General features: G+C 33.5%; 1 protein-coding gene across 1 annotated transcript in view; it reads right to left on the bottom strand.

Moving 5' to 3' along the window:
* Positions 1 to 223: 223 nt before the first annotated feature.
* LOC127844421 (uncharacterized) overlaps positions 224 to 17,622 on the bottom strand; it is a 33,337-nt gene continuing 15,938 nt past the window's right edge. Inside the window, exons 5-9 of the mRNA XM_052374631.1 lie at positions 16,991 to 17,075; positions 11,935 to 12,054; positions 10,411 to 10,521; positions 9,904 to 9,965; positions 224 to 9,071 (exon numbers count right to left, since the gene is read on the bottom strand). Coding sequence (XP_052230591.1) covers positions 9,027 to 9,071; positions 9,904 to 9,965; positions 10,411 to 10,521; positions 11,935 to 12,054; positions 16,991 to 17,075 — 423 coding nt within the window. The 3' untranslated portion in view covers positions 224 to 9,026. The remainder of the gene's footprint in view (positions 9,072 to 9,903; positions 9,966 to 10,410; positions 10,522 to 11,934; positions 12,055 to 16,990; positions 17,076 to 17,622) is intronic.

Genomic DNA, 17,622 nt, shown 5'->3' with positions numbered 1-17,622 from the left:
TTGTTAATGCCTATGATCCTAAATATCCAATCAAATATACTTTGAATGCGTTTGTTCGGTTTTGACAATATTCTTGTCAAGATGGCTGCTGAGCCCATCGCAGAGGTGTATGTGAGAGCATGAAAAGACAACTCAGAGTGGAGATTTTAAAATTGCATGTTGTTTTCTACGTTATCAAAGTGATTCGCCTGACAATTTCGCCTGACTATAAACACAGAACAAATTGTTTTAACTTTTATAGTTATACAATTAGATTTCAGAATAATGAATGACAATATTTCGTTGAAATTGACACCATTCAATTTTATACAACAATTAATATGTCGATTCTAATAATGCAAACATTAACGACAGTGTTTAACCTGATTCAGTGAGCAAACCAGCAGAGCGGAACCATTTTTGACCCCCATAAACAATACATATTTGACAAAATGTTTCAAAAGGCCACTTAAATTATGATATAACCAACCCAACTACCAAACATCTGTGCTTTGTCGTTTAACAGAAGAGAATTTATTAACTGATTTTGCTATGTCTTTAATTATGCTGCAACTGTGACGTGGTCATTTCCGACCTCTCGGGTATAAATCGAACAAACTGTAAATTATAAATATACAATTTTGCATACCAAATGTTTGACTGTTGAGAATTCTGCTCCCGTGAAAAAAGTTTCCTTTTTGAAAATACTTTGAGCACTGTTGACTTACACATACTGCGAACCGGAACGATTTGAACTATAAAAGAGTTTAACCCATGGATCAGATAATTACTGTGAAGTTTCATGAAAATCTTCCGATCGAGTTGTCATAGTTTGGCAAACAATCTGGAGGGGAGGTTATAGTTTTAGAAAACAGTCTGGAGGAGAGGTCATAGTTTCGAAAATTCAATCTGGAGGAGAGGTTATAGTTTCGTGAAATCTGCAGGAGAGGCCATAGTTTCGTGAAAAATCTGGAGGAGAATTCATACGTGTTGTGAAAAATCTGGAGGAGAGGTCATAGTTCGCGAACATCTGCAGGACGAGATGTGATAATTTAGTAAAATCAATCTGGAAGACAATTTGTAGATTCTTGAAAGTGTGGAGGAAAATATATAATAGTTGTGTGAAATTCTGGAGGAGTATATGTCTTTAGAAGAAAATTGTTGACGCTGACGATGGTCGACAAACGACACAATAGCTCACCATGAAAACTTCGTGGTCAGATGAGATGAAATAGCAAAGAAAAAATACTTTCAAAATAAAGAAGCTATATTCATTGCTTTGAAGCCCTGCACTTCCTCACACTAAGGTCATATACTTGTGAAATTTCAAGTTGATACTTAGTAATAGTTTAAGAAATATGCCCCCGAAAAGAATCTCAACGGATAAACAGACGGTCGGACGGACAATCTGCTTCTAGTTTACCCTTTGTGCACCATGTTTGTGCTGATGGTTAAATATATAATAACTTAACTAAATAAAATCGTAATGCACATATTGAAATATATTTTCGACGTTTTGTTAAAGTATGCATCGATTGTTTCGACAAAACGCTATGAATAAGTATGTACCTAAAAACTTTAAAACGTTAGTGATTGTTTACCATTACATGCAATCATATATTTCATATATTAACGTTACCTTTTTTCATCTAATTAAACAGTTCTGCTATATGTACGCATTTATATCATAAAATGATGTTTACAATACTTCATAATACCATATTTTTACTATTACAGAATTCAATAGTCTGCTTCATTTGGTGTACGTGATGCATTTTTTAAGTCTTAAACAATTCTCGTAAGTATTAACACGTCTAATTGGTGAATACATTTTTTCCATCAATAATAATTACAATTTCATTTACCATGACAATCAAATGACAAAAATGCAAATTAACATAGTCATCATTGTGCCTAATTGTCTGGATAGCTTTTATTTTTAGTATTTGCAAAAAAACATTGCTAGGTAATAAAGATGTTTCAGAGCATGTTCATAATAAAATGAACACGAGGCAACAAATACACATTATACTTGTCAACACATTTCTGCAGCAAAGGAACAGTCAAACTACCATTTCCGAGTTTAAAAAAACAACTTGATCAAAACAAATCCGAATTCGAACACTATATGAACACCTTATAAAACATATGGCACGAAATAAACATATATATATATATTACACAACGGTGTTCTACGTGACTACATGCACAATTCATTAAAAAAAGTATTTGCATTACCTACATGAACATCTCTACAATTAAGTAATAAGAAATACAATGCGTTAACATCGAATCTAGAGTTATAATAATGGTGCACTGCACCTAACCAGATAACTTAATACTTATTGTGAAGATTCTACATTGTGGCATTATTTTGTCTTCACTTAAGTCAGTAATAAACTTTCCATAGATATTTTCCCCTATAGACCTCTATTCAGACTAATTATCCTTGTTATTGTGTTACCATTGATGGTAGTTTAAGTTATTTTAAAATCACAGAACACATTTGGACTAAGTTTCTTCAAAATCATAAGTGTGATATTTAAAGGCATATGAACAAGGTTTTTTTACAATTTAACCCGGCAAGCTAGTTTTTTTAAACAATATGATTCGAAGTTATATTAAACTTCTCCATGGAATATTAGTGTAAAAATGGAAACAAAAATATTTAAATTGACCTTGCGCTTTTGCCGTTTAGCATGTAAGTTGCACGCAACAACGTGTCTTGTCATGGGGAATAATAATACGAAGTTGTGTTAAAATTCTCTAAGTCATTATAATGTTGAAGAGCAAAAACGAACATTCGTGATCTTTTCCATACAAATAAACATTCATACAAACGAACATACGTACAAACGCGAGAATACATGGTCAGAGTTAACTCTATATGTCACCCGTTACTGTCGGTGCGAACATGTGACAAACAATGTTATATATTGCAACATATAACCTCTAATAAAACAGTTTTTTTTATTGAGACCAATATTCTAATTTTCAATAATAAACTAGCGTATGTATGCATTTTCAGCTGAAAACCATGATCTAAATGTCTATGAAAAGTAAAAATAGAAACTTAATGAAAACAAATGTTCTTGATTTATCATTTGTGTTCAAGCAATTAAATCTTACAATATGTCTAATCATCATCATTTAAGTGTATATTGGTTCCGAACAAATACGGATTAACAATTAAATAAGATGATCTAAATCAATTTTACCGCATAAACTTTTTGTAAACAAAAATAAAACTATAAATACTGACGGAAACCATGTGGGCATACACTAGTGGCACGCAAGTATGGGCATTTTACTTCAGATAAAATTATATACACATAGTGAAACACTTATGTACTAGGCGAATTTCTTTCCGAAAAATGTTAAGAGCGCGGCAATTTGACCGATAAATTCCCTAAATGACATAATGTATGCGACAGTTAACATTGTCAAACTGAATTAATACATATTTACCAACAAAAACATCTTAACTTTGAACAAGAGGCCCAGGAGGGCCCTGGATCGCTCACCTGAGAGACTTACATGGAAAGACACAAAGATTAAAACTCTTCAGCAAATATTTCAAAATATTGGTATGACAAGACAGACTTAAAAAATAAGGTGTTCCAAAGTATTCACAATAGGCCTATATAGAAAATTACCACCCTGGCGGCTATGTTTCTATACCCAGATTTATTTAAAAATATATATATATAAGGAAAATGCTTCTTACAAACATATAGAAAAAACTGTCCCACCCCCTGGCGGCCATGTTTTTCCACTGATCGCGACCATTTTCAAACTCATCCGACATGTCAATAAAACCAATGTTTTGACCAAGTTTTATGATTATTGGCAAACAAAATTTACTTTTGAAGTGTTCATAAGCTTTTTTACTATATTAATATAAGGAAAATGACCCCCCCCCCTCTGGCGGTCATGTTACTAGATGGCTTAAAACAATTTTTAAACTCGACAGTCGTATCCAGGAAACAAATGTTCTGACCGAATTTCATGAAAATGGGTCTTCTAGACTGTTCACATGTTTTCACTATATACATTTAGAGAAAACTACCCCACCCCTGGCGGCCATGTTTTTTCACTGATCACGACTATTTTGGACCTCGTCCGAGATATCCATTAAAGCAATTTGTTGACCAAATTTCATGATGATTGATACAAAATGTGACTTCTATAGTGTCCACAAGCATTTTTCATTATATACATGTAACTATACGGAAAAGGACCCCCCCTGCTGGCGGCCATGTTTAATGACGGATCAAAACCAATTTCAAAATTAACAATCATATCCAGGAAACAAATATTCTGACCAAATTTCATGAAGATTGGACAAAAAGTGTCTTCTTGACTGTTCACATCTTTTCACTATATTCATATATAGAAAACTGCCCACCCCCTGGGCGGCCATGTTTTTCAAATGATCATGACCATTTTCGAACTCGTCCGAGATATCCACAAAACCAATGTTTTGACCAAATTGCATAATGATTAGGCAAAAAATGTGACTTCTAGAGTGTTCACAAGCTTTTTTACTTTGTAAATATAAGGAAAATGACCCCCCCCCCCCTGGCGGCCATGTTTGTGTACTAATCAAAACCATTTTCGAACTCAACTGTCGTATCTAGCAAAGAAATGTTCTGACCAAATTTCATGAAGATTGGCCCAAAAATGCGACTTCTAGAGTGTTCAAATGTCTTTACAATATACATATAGAGAAAATTTCCCCCACCCCTGGTGGCCATGTTTTTCAGCAATCTAGACCATTTTCAAAGTTGTCCAAAATATCAATAAAAGCAAGTTTTGACCAAGTTTCATGAGGATTGGGAAAAAATTGTGACTTCTAGAGTGTTCACAAGGTTTCTCAATAGTCATATAAGAAAATTTGCCCCGCCCCCTGGCGGCTATGTTTTTCAACAGACCGGAACCATTTTTAAATTCAACCAACATATCATTCAGACAAACATTTTGACAAAGTAACATGAAGATTGGGCATCAAATGTGACTTCTACAGTGTTCACAAGATGTTTATTTTTCTTGACCTAGTGACCAAGTTCTTGACACTGCATGACCCAGTTTCGAACTCGGTCGAGGTATTATTGGGACAAATGTTCTGACCAAGTTTCATGAAGATCAGACAAGAAATGTGGCCTCTAGAGTGTTCACAAGGCAAAATGTTGACGACGAACGACGCACGACGGACAAAAGGTGATCCCAAAAGCTCACCATGAGCACGTTGTGCTCAGGTGAGCTAAAACTAGCTAACAAGAGACAAATCATTTTTGCACGATATTTACAGTTAAGAATTTATGGTTTTAAATATTTATCAAATGCATAACAATAATAACATTATTAAAATATTGAATAAATTTCTTTCCATGTGGACAAGACAAATATACTATGTAGTTACTGCACTTAATAATACTCACAGTCATGCATAGAGACCTGTCAACTTGTTCATCCGGAAAAAGCAAGTGGTAAAATATAGCAGTTTTTTTATTGATAACATGCTAACTCAATTTATATTAAATATTGCAAGTAAACATATTAAAACTATTTTGCAAAACGTTTTTAAAGAAACTACATGTTTCTAAAAAAAATAGTTCTAGTATGGTAGAATGTCGTACAATTTTTATAGAACAACGTACAATTGCTTTGAGTGGACACACTAATAAACCCTGTTTTTCTTCTAGCAGTGATTGTAAGTTTAATCAACTGAGACTTTTATTCAAGTTAGGCACTTCTATTTTACTACTTTAAAAGGACTTGTTTACATATTCTGATCACATCATATTTGAAATCCGAACGCGATAAGGATCAATTTGAAATATAAGCACACATGACATAAAATGTTCATAATTGTGTAAATAAATATTCATACAAACATATTACAAATATATGTCTATATCAAGAGTCGCTGAATACGTATTTCTGACATGTTTGCAAAGCAGGATTGACAAAATATTGAATCGTAAAATGGTAAAAAAGTCCCTTTACTGTAGTAAACAAACTTGTACCATTAAAGCACTTAACAATGTACAAGTGTAGTTCCTACTGGTCATATGACCGTTTGAGAACATTGTATCATTGCGCTTTCACTCACTGACAAACTAGCTTTATATGTTTTAAATATGATTGTAATAGTTCCTATATGAACTTACATTATATGTAATCACCCTCACGATATTCTGACATTATGCTTCATCAAGTCCTTATAAAAATATGGAGGTGCTTTGGCTAATATATTTGGATATAGTGTGTTTACCGATGAAGATAATAGCAGATCCTGAAACTAAATATGAACGTCATTGAAGAAAACACCATACCTAATAGTGATGTATACCATTCCTCATTTCTTTAACACAGGTTCATCTGGAATTGCCTTTCACTGAACCCGTGATAGATTAAAATATTCATTAAATTATGTAACTTATACTTGATCTGCTCTTATTTCTTGATATTCAGGTAAACACAAAATTTGATATATATATATATTTACTTTTGTAATTATAATGTACAACCATGCAAGTTTTGTAAATATTTTGTTTTCCAAAAGGAATAATTTACATACAAAAACTGAAGAATATTCAGAATTTGTGAACAAAACATCTCGTTGCCAATGTCAGGAGTTTGAGTGTAGTCAATTAGGATTAAACTAACTACTAGTTATATAACAAGGTACCCTCATTGTGGCGGGGCTACTTTTGAACGAATATGCAAAGTGAATTTTAATAAGTGTCCACATAGAGCATTGATCTTTATTCAATGAAAATAGTCCGACCAATTAAATCACTAACGACATAAAACGATTGCGAACAACATATATTAAACTATAGACTATATAACTATAATAGTATAATTGACAATAGACAGTTGGCAGTAAGCAGGTGGCAGTCAGCAGTAGACAGTTGACATTAAGCAGTTAGCAGTTTGCGGTAGACAGTAGGCTGTCGTTTATGGAACTCTGTAGGTGGCGCCCGTTATTAACGACCGTGAATTTCGACATTTCGACATTGACATTTAAATCACAAATATACACTTAAAAGAACACCAATTATATATAAGAAATGATAACCTGAAGTATATTTATATTTGAAACATAGTTCAAACACATTACCATGACTTCATTTATGACCATAACTCATAACAGAAAATCATCATGAGTAACAATAACCCAGAGTTAAATTACAATTAATATAATAATTCTTGAAGTTATGTTGAATTTACAAACTGCTTCCACTAAACATTTGACCAAGCATTTTGACCTTGACCGGGTATGTGTACACGTGTAACCAGTGTACTGTTATGTGTATTTAATACGAAGCAATATCAGGTAAATCAGTATTTGGAATCATTATATGAAATAATTGAGGCGCCGTACAAAATATTATCAAATTATTATATGGACGGACTAACCTTACCTAAGTTATTTATTAAAGGGGCGGTAAACCAGATTGACGAAAAAAGAAAAGTTCCAAAATACCGTAATTTAATGCTCTATGTTGATAAATTTAAACAATGGATCTAAAAATTTCCAGTAACAAATCAAGAAAAAAGTAACCATGAACAGGTCTCGAACCACTGACCCGTGCAGTTCTAGAGTAAAAAGTCTCCCATTTAGACCACTCGCCCATCCATGAGCGTTGTATTTTATACTTTACATAAGCAATCCTCGTAGTTTAACAAAATAGAACGACCACAACAGAACTGTCCGAATTACCAGGTAGACATACTCAGTAAAATTTTATTACCGAATATACTGAAAATATGACAACTTTAAAACTTTTTTCAAGTAATGTAATATCCCAGTCGTGATATTTTAATCAATATAATCTTATTATTGTAAAAAATACGATATTTTAGATCTTGTCTGTTTTCGTCAATCTGGTTGACCGCCCCTTTAAAAGCTTTACAGGGAGCAAACTTGCGTATGTATACATGACTGCGATATCTACATGTATGTGATGTACATGTAACAACAATTTAGCAATAAATACGCACATCATGATTTAACATAAAAACATGCTAAATTTAACTAGAAATGGCGCGGCAGAGGCCGAGGCGTATCCCCACGCCGCATGTTTGACCCAGGGGGCGCCCCAGGGTTGGTAATGGGGCCATGCATAGTTGAGATTGACCGTATTGTCTTAAAAGATATTCAGTATCAATTTGAAGTAAATCGCTGTATAAATGAAGAAGTTATAGTAAAAGGCAATTTTGGGTGGACGTGGTCTATGTGGGCGAGGGCGCGCCAGGGTTGGTAATGGGGCCATGTATAGTTAAGATTGACTGTATTGTCATAAAAGATGTTCAGTACCAATTTGAAGTAATTCGGTGTAGAAATGAAGAAGTCATAGTAAAAGGAAATTTTGGGTGGGCGTGGTCTATGTGGGCGGGGGCGCCCCAGGGTTGGTAATGGGGCCATGCATAGTTGAGATTGACCGTATTGTCATAAGAGATGTTCAGTATCAATTTGAAGTAAATCGGTGTAGAAATGAAAAAGTTATTGTAAAAGGCAATTTTGGGTGGGCGTGGTCTATGTGGGCGGGGGGCGCCCAGGGTTGGTAATGGGCCCATGCATAGTTGAGATTGACCGTATTGTCAAAAAGATGTTCAGTATCAATTGGAAGTAAATCGTTGTAGAAATGAAGACGTTCATGTGTAGAAATGTAGAAGTTAATGCAAAATAACATAAAAAATGAGTGAAAATCTCTGACCCGGCCCCACCCCAACCCCCAAAACTTTTGACCCAGGGGTGTGATCAAAATTCTAAATAGTGCAGGGTCGCATATATGCTCATACCTACCATGTGTGTAAGTTTCAAAGTTCTAGTGCTTATAGTGTAGGAGTAGATAGTGGCCAGGACGGACGGACAGACGGACGGACATACGGCGGAGATAACCACATTTTTTAAAAGCGTGGGGATAATAAAAGAGCAAACAATGACAAGTTAACAAATTTTTCAGATACGAGCATCATGATTATCGGTACTCTTCTCTCTTTTCGCGTGATTGTCCGTATGTTGAATGTATTGTTCAGAATCTCGACATATCATCCCCATTCACATGACCTTCGAATGCCTGTTTATAAGATACAGAAAAATATTTGCATGCACATATTGCAAGTATATACAAGTGTTTTTTTAACATGAATGCCCTCTTCTTCTCCTTATAATGATTTTCAATGCAACACATCTAGGTATCATTCAGAAGAAAAACCCCGATATGGCAAATTAAACATACTGGTACAGATATTTTTGCCAATACCATGTTATTAAAAAATGTTGAAACATTATCTTTCCAATAGCAGCGACTTTAATATATTCAGATAGGGATTTATCTAAATTAAATCCTGCATCAAGGATGTTTTCGTAGGTAGCAACAGAAAATCAAGTAATTCCATGTTGCGAGCCGCTATGACCTTGACCGACGTGCCTTCTAAGGGACCATAATCACAAAGAAATATCCAATAGTCGAAATCAAACTATTTAATAAGCGTGTGCGCCTTTAATCCAAATTATTACAAGCGATGAGTCGATTAAAGTTAAATAATGTATGCCTTGCTTCTAGCTTAAACAATGCATACAATCACTTGAGGGAACGTGCATATTAATCAGTTCAGTGGTTTAGGCTAGGCACAATTATCCCAATGCATGTTCACAGGTATTACATGCAACATTCATTCTCGCGTGAAATATCCTAGCCTAAACATCTTAATTCGGCTTTGCCAAAATAGTTTCGACGTGGTATCAAACACATTTTAACACATGCGAATCATTTGCCGACAAGCAGTGTAAGTAAAGATGTTGCTTTACAAGATAACACCGACACACTCTAAAACTGCCATCTTAAGCAAGTAAGTTTGCCGGGCTTCTTTGAGAGAAGGGAAATACTGTTTAACATTAAAGAATACCTGATGAGCATTAGCTCTTGAAGCTGCGTGTAAGTTGAACATTCCATCCCCGATGTAGGTACCTGCAAAACAGCCGATTTATAGCCAATATATACAACATATCTGCGGAGATGTACTAAACTGTGGAAATGTATAGTTAAATGAATAGCTCTATTTTAGATATTACCGTGTGTTTAAGACTACGTTTGTTTACGAAAATTACTTAGATGTATGGCATAATCATTAAGACACTTCGCCACAAAGCTTCGAACTTCAATTCTACCACTAAACATTCAAACTGGAAGATATGCTGGTAAAAACCATACCACGAAACGAACCCTTTTCGTAATTGTATTCGATGCTGCTTATAATATTACTTTGTCTATCTTTGTGACAAAATTGTATGTTAAATATCTAGTGTTTAGACACTGATCACTGTGCAAGCCTTTATAAAAAATTTGTCTTCCCTTGCCTTGCCTTGTCTTGTATTAAAAACCGTAACGCAAACGCAAAGGAAATCTCACATACTTGCAATAACATCGGAAATCGGAACTGAGTCAGTTTCAAACCCAGACGACATGCTAGTACGGCGTCTATCAGTTGCAATGCTAGATCGGCTGTCTGATAATATGCTGGACCCTGAAGTAGAAATAAGAACTTGGTACATTTCAATTATCAAACCAGCTTGTGACTTTACATCCAATTAATGAATAGCAAACCCTTGACATTTGCAAAAGTCTATATTAAAAGACTATTGTTAGAATTTTATAGAAGAACTCGAGTATATATTGATAAATACACGTCAAGTCGATAGTAAGGTCGCCGTGGTGTAATGGATATGGTGTCCGCCTTGCGACCGGGAGGTCACGGGTTCGATCCCCACCGTGGGAGCGTTCTTAAGATCTCCCACAAAGACACCAAGTACTGGTTCTAGGCCCAGGAAACGGACTCGAGAGCATTTATATAAGCCTAAGGCTTTCGACGCAATCGAGCTAAAATAAATAGGTTTAAACTAAGTCGATAGTATGTAGCCATTAATGCACTTTAATTTTAATCACCTTATAACTATAAAAAATTCTTACATTCTTTACTCATCGAAAGAACAGATTTCTATGTTTAGTCAAGATATATAATAAATTAATCAATATGAAAACCAGATGAAACAATGATACTTAAGTAAAACAATAATAACAGTTTAGAAAAGCAAATAATAATAACTTGTTTGAACTGTTTTTGGTAAGACAAAAGCAGCCCCCAGGTAACACTTAACTTTTAAATCTTGCTAGTAAGCTTCTTAGTACAACTAGATTTTCCTAGTTTATTAGTTTATAACTTATTCGCCATGAAAAAAAAACAAAAAAAGGGATGGGACTGACGTGAAGATAGACGGACATATCAAGTGATTATTTCTAAGGATCCGCGAAATCACTGTGTCTCTAGTAAATTGGATGTATGGATACTGAGTTTCATTCCGTTTAAAAAAATAGATTCAATGAGACTTACCATATATTCTCACAGACAAAGCATAGATCTTTTGAAATTGTATAAAGATTCATTTAAAGTTTACAGGAATACGAAACTTAAACGCACATTGTTTACGACATCATAACAAACCGACATCCACCAAATAATACGCAGAACCAACCTAAATAGTTATGATGGTCCTTTTCTTCAAATGATCACTTTAATTTATTAAAATTGTAATTTAAATCACGATTCTCAAGTCAGGTTACTCAATAACACTGTACATGATATACGATTTCTAATCTGTATTATTTTTGTCCATTATAATACAATATTTTCTTTCTGAAAGAGCTACGAATAAAAAGAGGAAGTGTTATTTAAATAACAATTAGTTATCCTTGGATAAAGATGAAACAGATGAGCGAGATGTTTGTCATTAAAACATATTATGTGATCAAAACAACTTGCCAATTTTTGTTTTGTTTTGATCTCTATATAAAAAAATCCTGTTTGTTACATAACAAGTGGACATTTAGAAAAAAAACAAGAAAATACCGAGCTGAGATGTAATATAAAAAAAATAACTACTGTTTAGACTGGTGTCTCTTCCGCTGTCGTCTTCGTTCGGCTCATGTTGCGACTCTGATCGGTCGTCTATACTCATTCGGCATGTTTCCTCACTATCAACATCTGCGATTCGATGCTCAACTTAAATTGAACACACATACCATGATTTTTTGTTGAATGATGTAATCAATAAAAATCGATTTATTGAATAAACTAGTTGAGAACAAGGGCTGTTTGTAAAACATGCATGCCCCCCATATCGGCTGTCAGTTGTTGTGGCAGCCATTGTGTGAATACGTTTTTTGTCACTGTGACCTTGACCTTTGACCTAGTGACCTGAAAATCGATAGGGGTCATCTGCTAGTCATGATCGATATACCTATGAAGTTTCATGATCCTAGGCCTAATTATTCTTGAGTTATCATCAGGAAATCATTTAACTGTTTTGAGTCACTGCGACACTTGACCTTTGATCTAGTGACCTGAAAATTAACAGGGGTCATCTGCCCGTCATGATCAATGTACCTATGAAGTTTCATGATCCTAGGCGTAAGCATTCTTGATTTATCATCCGGAAACCATTTTACTATTACGAGTCACTGTGACCTTAACCTTTGACCAAGTGACCTGAAAATCAATAGGAGTCATCTGCGAGTCATGATCAATGTACCTATGAAGTTTCATGATCCTAGGCCTAAGCATTCTTGAGTTATCATCTGAAAACCATTTTACAATTTCGAGTCACTGTGACCTTGACCTTTGATCGAGTGACCTGAAAATCTATAGAGGTCATCTGCCAAGTATGATCAATGTACTTATGAAGTTTCATGATCCTAGGCCTAAGCGTTCTTGAGTTATCATCCGGAAACCATCTGGTGGACGGACCGACGGACGGACGGACGGATGGACCGACCGACCAACATGTGCAAAACAATATACCCCCTCTTCTTCGAAGGGGGGGGGCATAATTAGATAACTTTTACATAATTTGTGCAATTTTGATATAAGATTACATCTAAATGTACTTTTTTAAAGTAAGTCAAATAATCAACTGTAAATACGTTCTATCGTAAAATTATCATTTTAAACTAGAGGTGTATAAAAAACATATATTTTCCCAGACTTGAAGACAATTGTCCATATTGAATGTCGCTGTTACTCTGATTTTGATCGCTTATTTTGAACAAAGGTAAGGGTCATAGTTTCCTTGAGATTTAAAAGGTCCGAGAGTTCGTTTTTAGTTCTATTTTATATTTAAAGCTTATATGTCTTTATTTATATTTTCTCTCTGATAGGCGTTTCTTGTTTGATTTAATTATTTTTAATTTGTTTAGCAGTCACATAAACAACCAAGCTATGTAATATGGAATTTTTACACCCATTATTGCTGCTTCTTCCTGTATTTGCGCGATGATTATCTGAGATATTAACTATATGATTCTATATTCTCAAATCTTTTCTATAAAGAAGGAATGTAGTTGACAATTGTTAATAGTTTTATTTGATCGTTCGTCAAAAAATTGTAATTCTGTTACTCTTGTATCTTCAATGCAATTGAGTAATTAAATAGTAATTAAATTGAATGCGTTTTAATTCCCTTTTATTATTGTTTAATTTGAGTTACAATGCTATGACGTTAAATTTTATTTACACTTAAATGTATTATGAATATTGCTGGGCCAAGTGTGAGGTTGAGCGCTCTATAACCAGGTTTAAACCCCCAATACTTTGCATTGTTCCAAGGCGGTGACCCCAGCTTTATTCATATTTTGTGTTTATGTTGGTTTGTATTGTGCTGTTTTGTACTGTTTGGGCAATCGGTCACTTGCCTTAAATAAAGGACCAACTAATTGTTTTAATGAAAATTCAATACTGCTCCAGCAGCTGGAGTTTCACTTCTTTATATTGTTAACCTAAACATGGTGAGGCGTTTTGCTTTCTTCCAAAACAATTTTCATACGGATTTGCATGATGGAAGGTCAAAGCGTTCGCTAAACAACGAGCGGAAACGACTTGTATACACTCCGACGAACTATTTGATCAACCGACCAAACGAGGTTCTAAACAATATATCACCAATTCGTCAAATTAGAGGCGGCATTATTTATTGAAATAAAATATAATTAAACAAATAGTAAATATATTTTACAATTTACAAGAAGTCAAAATGTACATTATGCATTCAAATTTATCAAAATTTATCGCGATTAAAGTATTGCAAGCTTAGCATACTCCGCTTTAATCGTCTACAATCATTTTGGTTCATGCTCTTTCACTGCAATAATGTGTCGTGTTTCACTAAAATTTGACACTTGCAGAATTGTACAACAAACACAAGTATGTAAGACCATGGTTACATTTAAGTCCTTACCTTTTTTATTATAAATAAAGAGATTTTGAAACCATATATTATCTCAAATAGTATATATTTACTTGTTTTGCTGCTAAACAAATACTTTTTAACAACGAAGCTAACATAAACTGTTATTTGTTTCCACGAAAATCACTAAAAAATAGTGTAGTTCGGTCGGCTCAACTCTTTTCGTTTACTTTTTTCGATTACCAAATTTAATTAGAATATGCAATGACGTGAAGATTTTTTTTTTTTAATCAGAATTAACAATTCTTTCAAATGATCGATGTGTTCATTTGGTATACATTTAGAGAACGTGATAGAATAAAGCATATCTTGTAGAAGATTTATTAGTAAATAAAGGTTATATATTGGGTGTTACTGAATAGCCAAAGGGGCTTTGATTGAATGGTATTATATATTTTTTATTGACAACAATGCAAAACTTATACTACTAAAAATAGTTCTCAATAAAATATGTTCATGCTACAATTTTGAAACATTTTTTAAAGTATTAATGACTTTGTCAAGGGTTTTTTGGTCCAGTACTAGAAAGGTTCGGAAAGGCCTAACACAACGGAGACGGCAATTCGATAATTTCCGTAAGTAACGTGTATTGAATCTGTCATATTGTAAGCATGATAAATATTGCCAGCCGTAGAATCATTAGATGCGTTACTATTTACATTCACTTTTTTATAATTGATATTTATGATAGATGGGGACATGCAACAACGGATCTAGGTAGATTGAAAGGAACCAATACGTATTGTTGTATTTATTTCTTGATAATAAGTAGGTTTATGAACAATTCTTCGAGCCGCGTCATGCGAAAATGGATATCAAGCCCTTTGCAGCCAGCGTTGCATCAGCGCAGTCAGGTCGGGGGCTACGATGTCCGCTATAAAATGAGTACAAAGTTTCGTGGTCTTGTAATTGGACGGGGTGGCTATTGAACAGAATGCGCGGATGATTGCATGTTTAATGGTGATTTACTTAAATAATTTCCACTGAAAGCAAGTATTTATTACTTGTGTCATTTTACGGCTATTTTACAGCGCTATTGTTGTTCTTTATAATTTTTAATTAATCAAATAATATATCAACTCAAATTTAGTTTCAATAATTTTAAACAAAATTATTGAAATGTTCACATTCCAAACTTTTAAGAAATTGTGATAAATACTCGATTAATAATTAAAGATGTAAAAGCTGCTTAAGAAGTGAGTTTACGTGTATATTATGTTTTCGGAAAGTAAAAAAATGTCTTGATAAAGGACTTTCGAGTTTGTTTTTATAAGATGGCATTCGTTGCTAACCCTGTTCATTTTAAAACTGTTTTTTAACAAATACAAGTCTTGCATGGTTTCTTTTTTAGTTTGAATAATGCAAACATAACTAAAAACGCAACGTAGAATACCAAAATGAGTTAAGGGTCGCAGAAAATATTTTGGTCGATCGGGTACGTGGAAACACATATTTTCACGTCTTTGATTAAACATTAAATGATACGCAGGTTTGTCTAAAATTGGACGTGGTAACGTAGTATTTGGACGCACGTGATTAAGATTTAAACAAAGCATAGACAATTCTAAAGATAAACATTCTGACTGACGGTAATAAAGATTAAGAGATAAATGTTTTTTAGAGTGGTAACAACATTCTCCTACCTGTTGACATAATTTCTTAACGCATACCTGATTCTAACTAGGCCTGGATATTGCCAAAACAAACAATCTGACCAAATTAAATATTGAGTGAATCTCAGTAGTATTAGCAAAATGTTTCTAACTAAGATTTGTTACATTTATTTAGACTTCGTGGACATGTCAGCTGAAAATTATGAACGGAATTCCACGTAAAACTATAAAATACAATCAACAACTCACGAAGTGTACATTATCAGGTCAGTTTCTGAAAGCCTGGCTTTCTACACAGAATCATAACATGAAACATACTACTTGTACATAGTTAAGATAAATGTTACTTAAAAAACTGATTAGTTTTGTTTCTCAACAAATAATCTAGATCGTATAATTATTGGAAGAATAACGCACATTTGCACATTTGAAATTTTAAGACTCTTCTTACCATTCTATATTCGATATTTACGTAAAGTATTGCACTACACTAAACTTTTTTTTTAAAGAAAAACATAATCGAGATAGATTATAGATTGTATAGATTTATGTGTCGTCTAAATGTAGAATCTTTATTAATTATGTTCTTTTTTGTTAATGTGTAATAAATACATGATTATTCGAACAATTCATATGAAAGATAATCCAAAAATCGATTTGTCTTATAATAGATGTTTGAATTCAGATTTCTATAACTTGAGGTTTTAATTGTTTGCATATTAAAACGGCAAAACATTGTATCAACATTAATGCGGAGATAACATACTTGTTTACATCAGATATTTTTATGTCAAAAGCTCATAGTGATACAATATTTAGCGAAAGAGTGGTAACTATACGAATGTACGAGTAGACAACGTCGTAAAATGTCAAATAGCAATAATGCTGCCAACTTTAATCACATTAAGCTTCACAATAAGAGGTTTAAATATATTAAAGGGAACTTACAGCCGTTTAAGAGGAATTAAATTTTCAAACATTCGAAAACAAATGGATGAATGTTCGGACGGGTAATACAAAGCCAAAAACTCATTAATAAAAAACGGATTGAAAATGGATAAAAATGATATTTAATCACACATACCTTGTTCTTGAATGCCAGAAAAGGGTTCGGTTATATTAAAAGCAGCTAATGGAGCTTGCTCTCCATGCACCATCTCAACATCATTCTGAAAACATGCTTTGATATAGTTATGAGGTTTTTTTATTATCCATACACACTTTTGTGGGTATTATAAAAATTAACCAACTGACCCATTGACCAAGGCTAATTATACGGCCAGATACTTTGACAGTTTATCAATATTATTTCTGTTTTAGCTTTACTTAGTAATTGAAAATACTATTTTGGGACAAATGCAAACACCAAATGAAGTTTATGAACAATATAGAAAACATGTACTTTTTTAAAAGCACATTGAATTTTTGTTTAATGAAATTATGTTGTTCGAGTTCAGGAACATCACTCATATTAAATATAAAACAAGTACTTATTTTTTGTTAAACCGACAAATTAAGAATTGCCAGTCAATGATGTTTTATGATACATTCTAATATTTTGAAAGGTCCTTTTGCTAAAATGTTGAGACATTAACGTGTTTACGTTTTTGAAAATGGTTTCAAGTAGCGCAGATGCTAAATGCTAACTGTTTTCTGTTTGCTTTAAATAAATCTATATAATACAAAGACATATATACGTAATGGAAGATATTTCAT

Source organism: Dreissena polymorpha, chromosome 9, assembly GCF_020536995.1.
Source record: "Dreissena polymorpha isolate Duluth1 chromosome 9, UMN_Dpol_1.0, whole genome shotgun sequence".
NCBI lineage: Eukaryota > Metazoa > Mollusca > Bivalvia > Myida > Dreissenidae > Dreissena > Dreissena polymorpha.
Note: the sequence above shows the minus strand (reverse complement) of the source record. Positions and strands in the feature narration are given on the sequence as shown.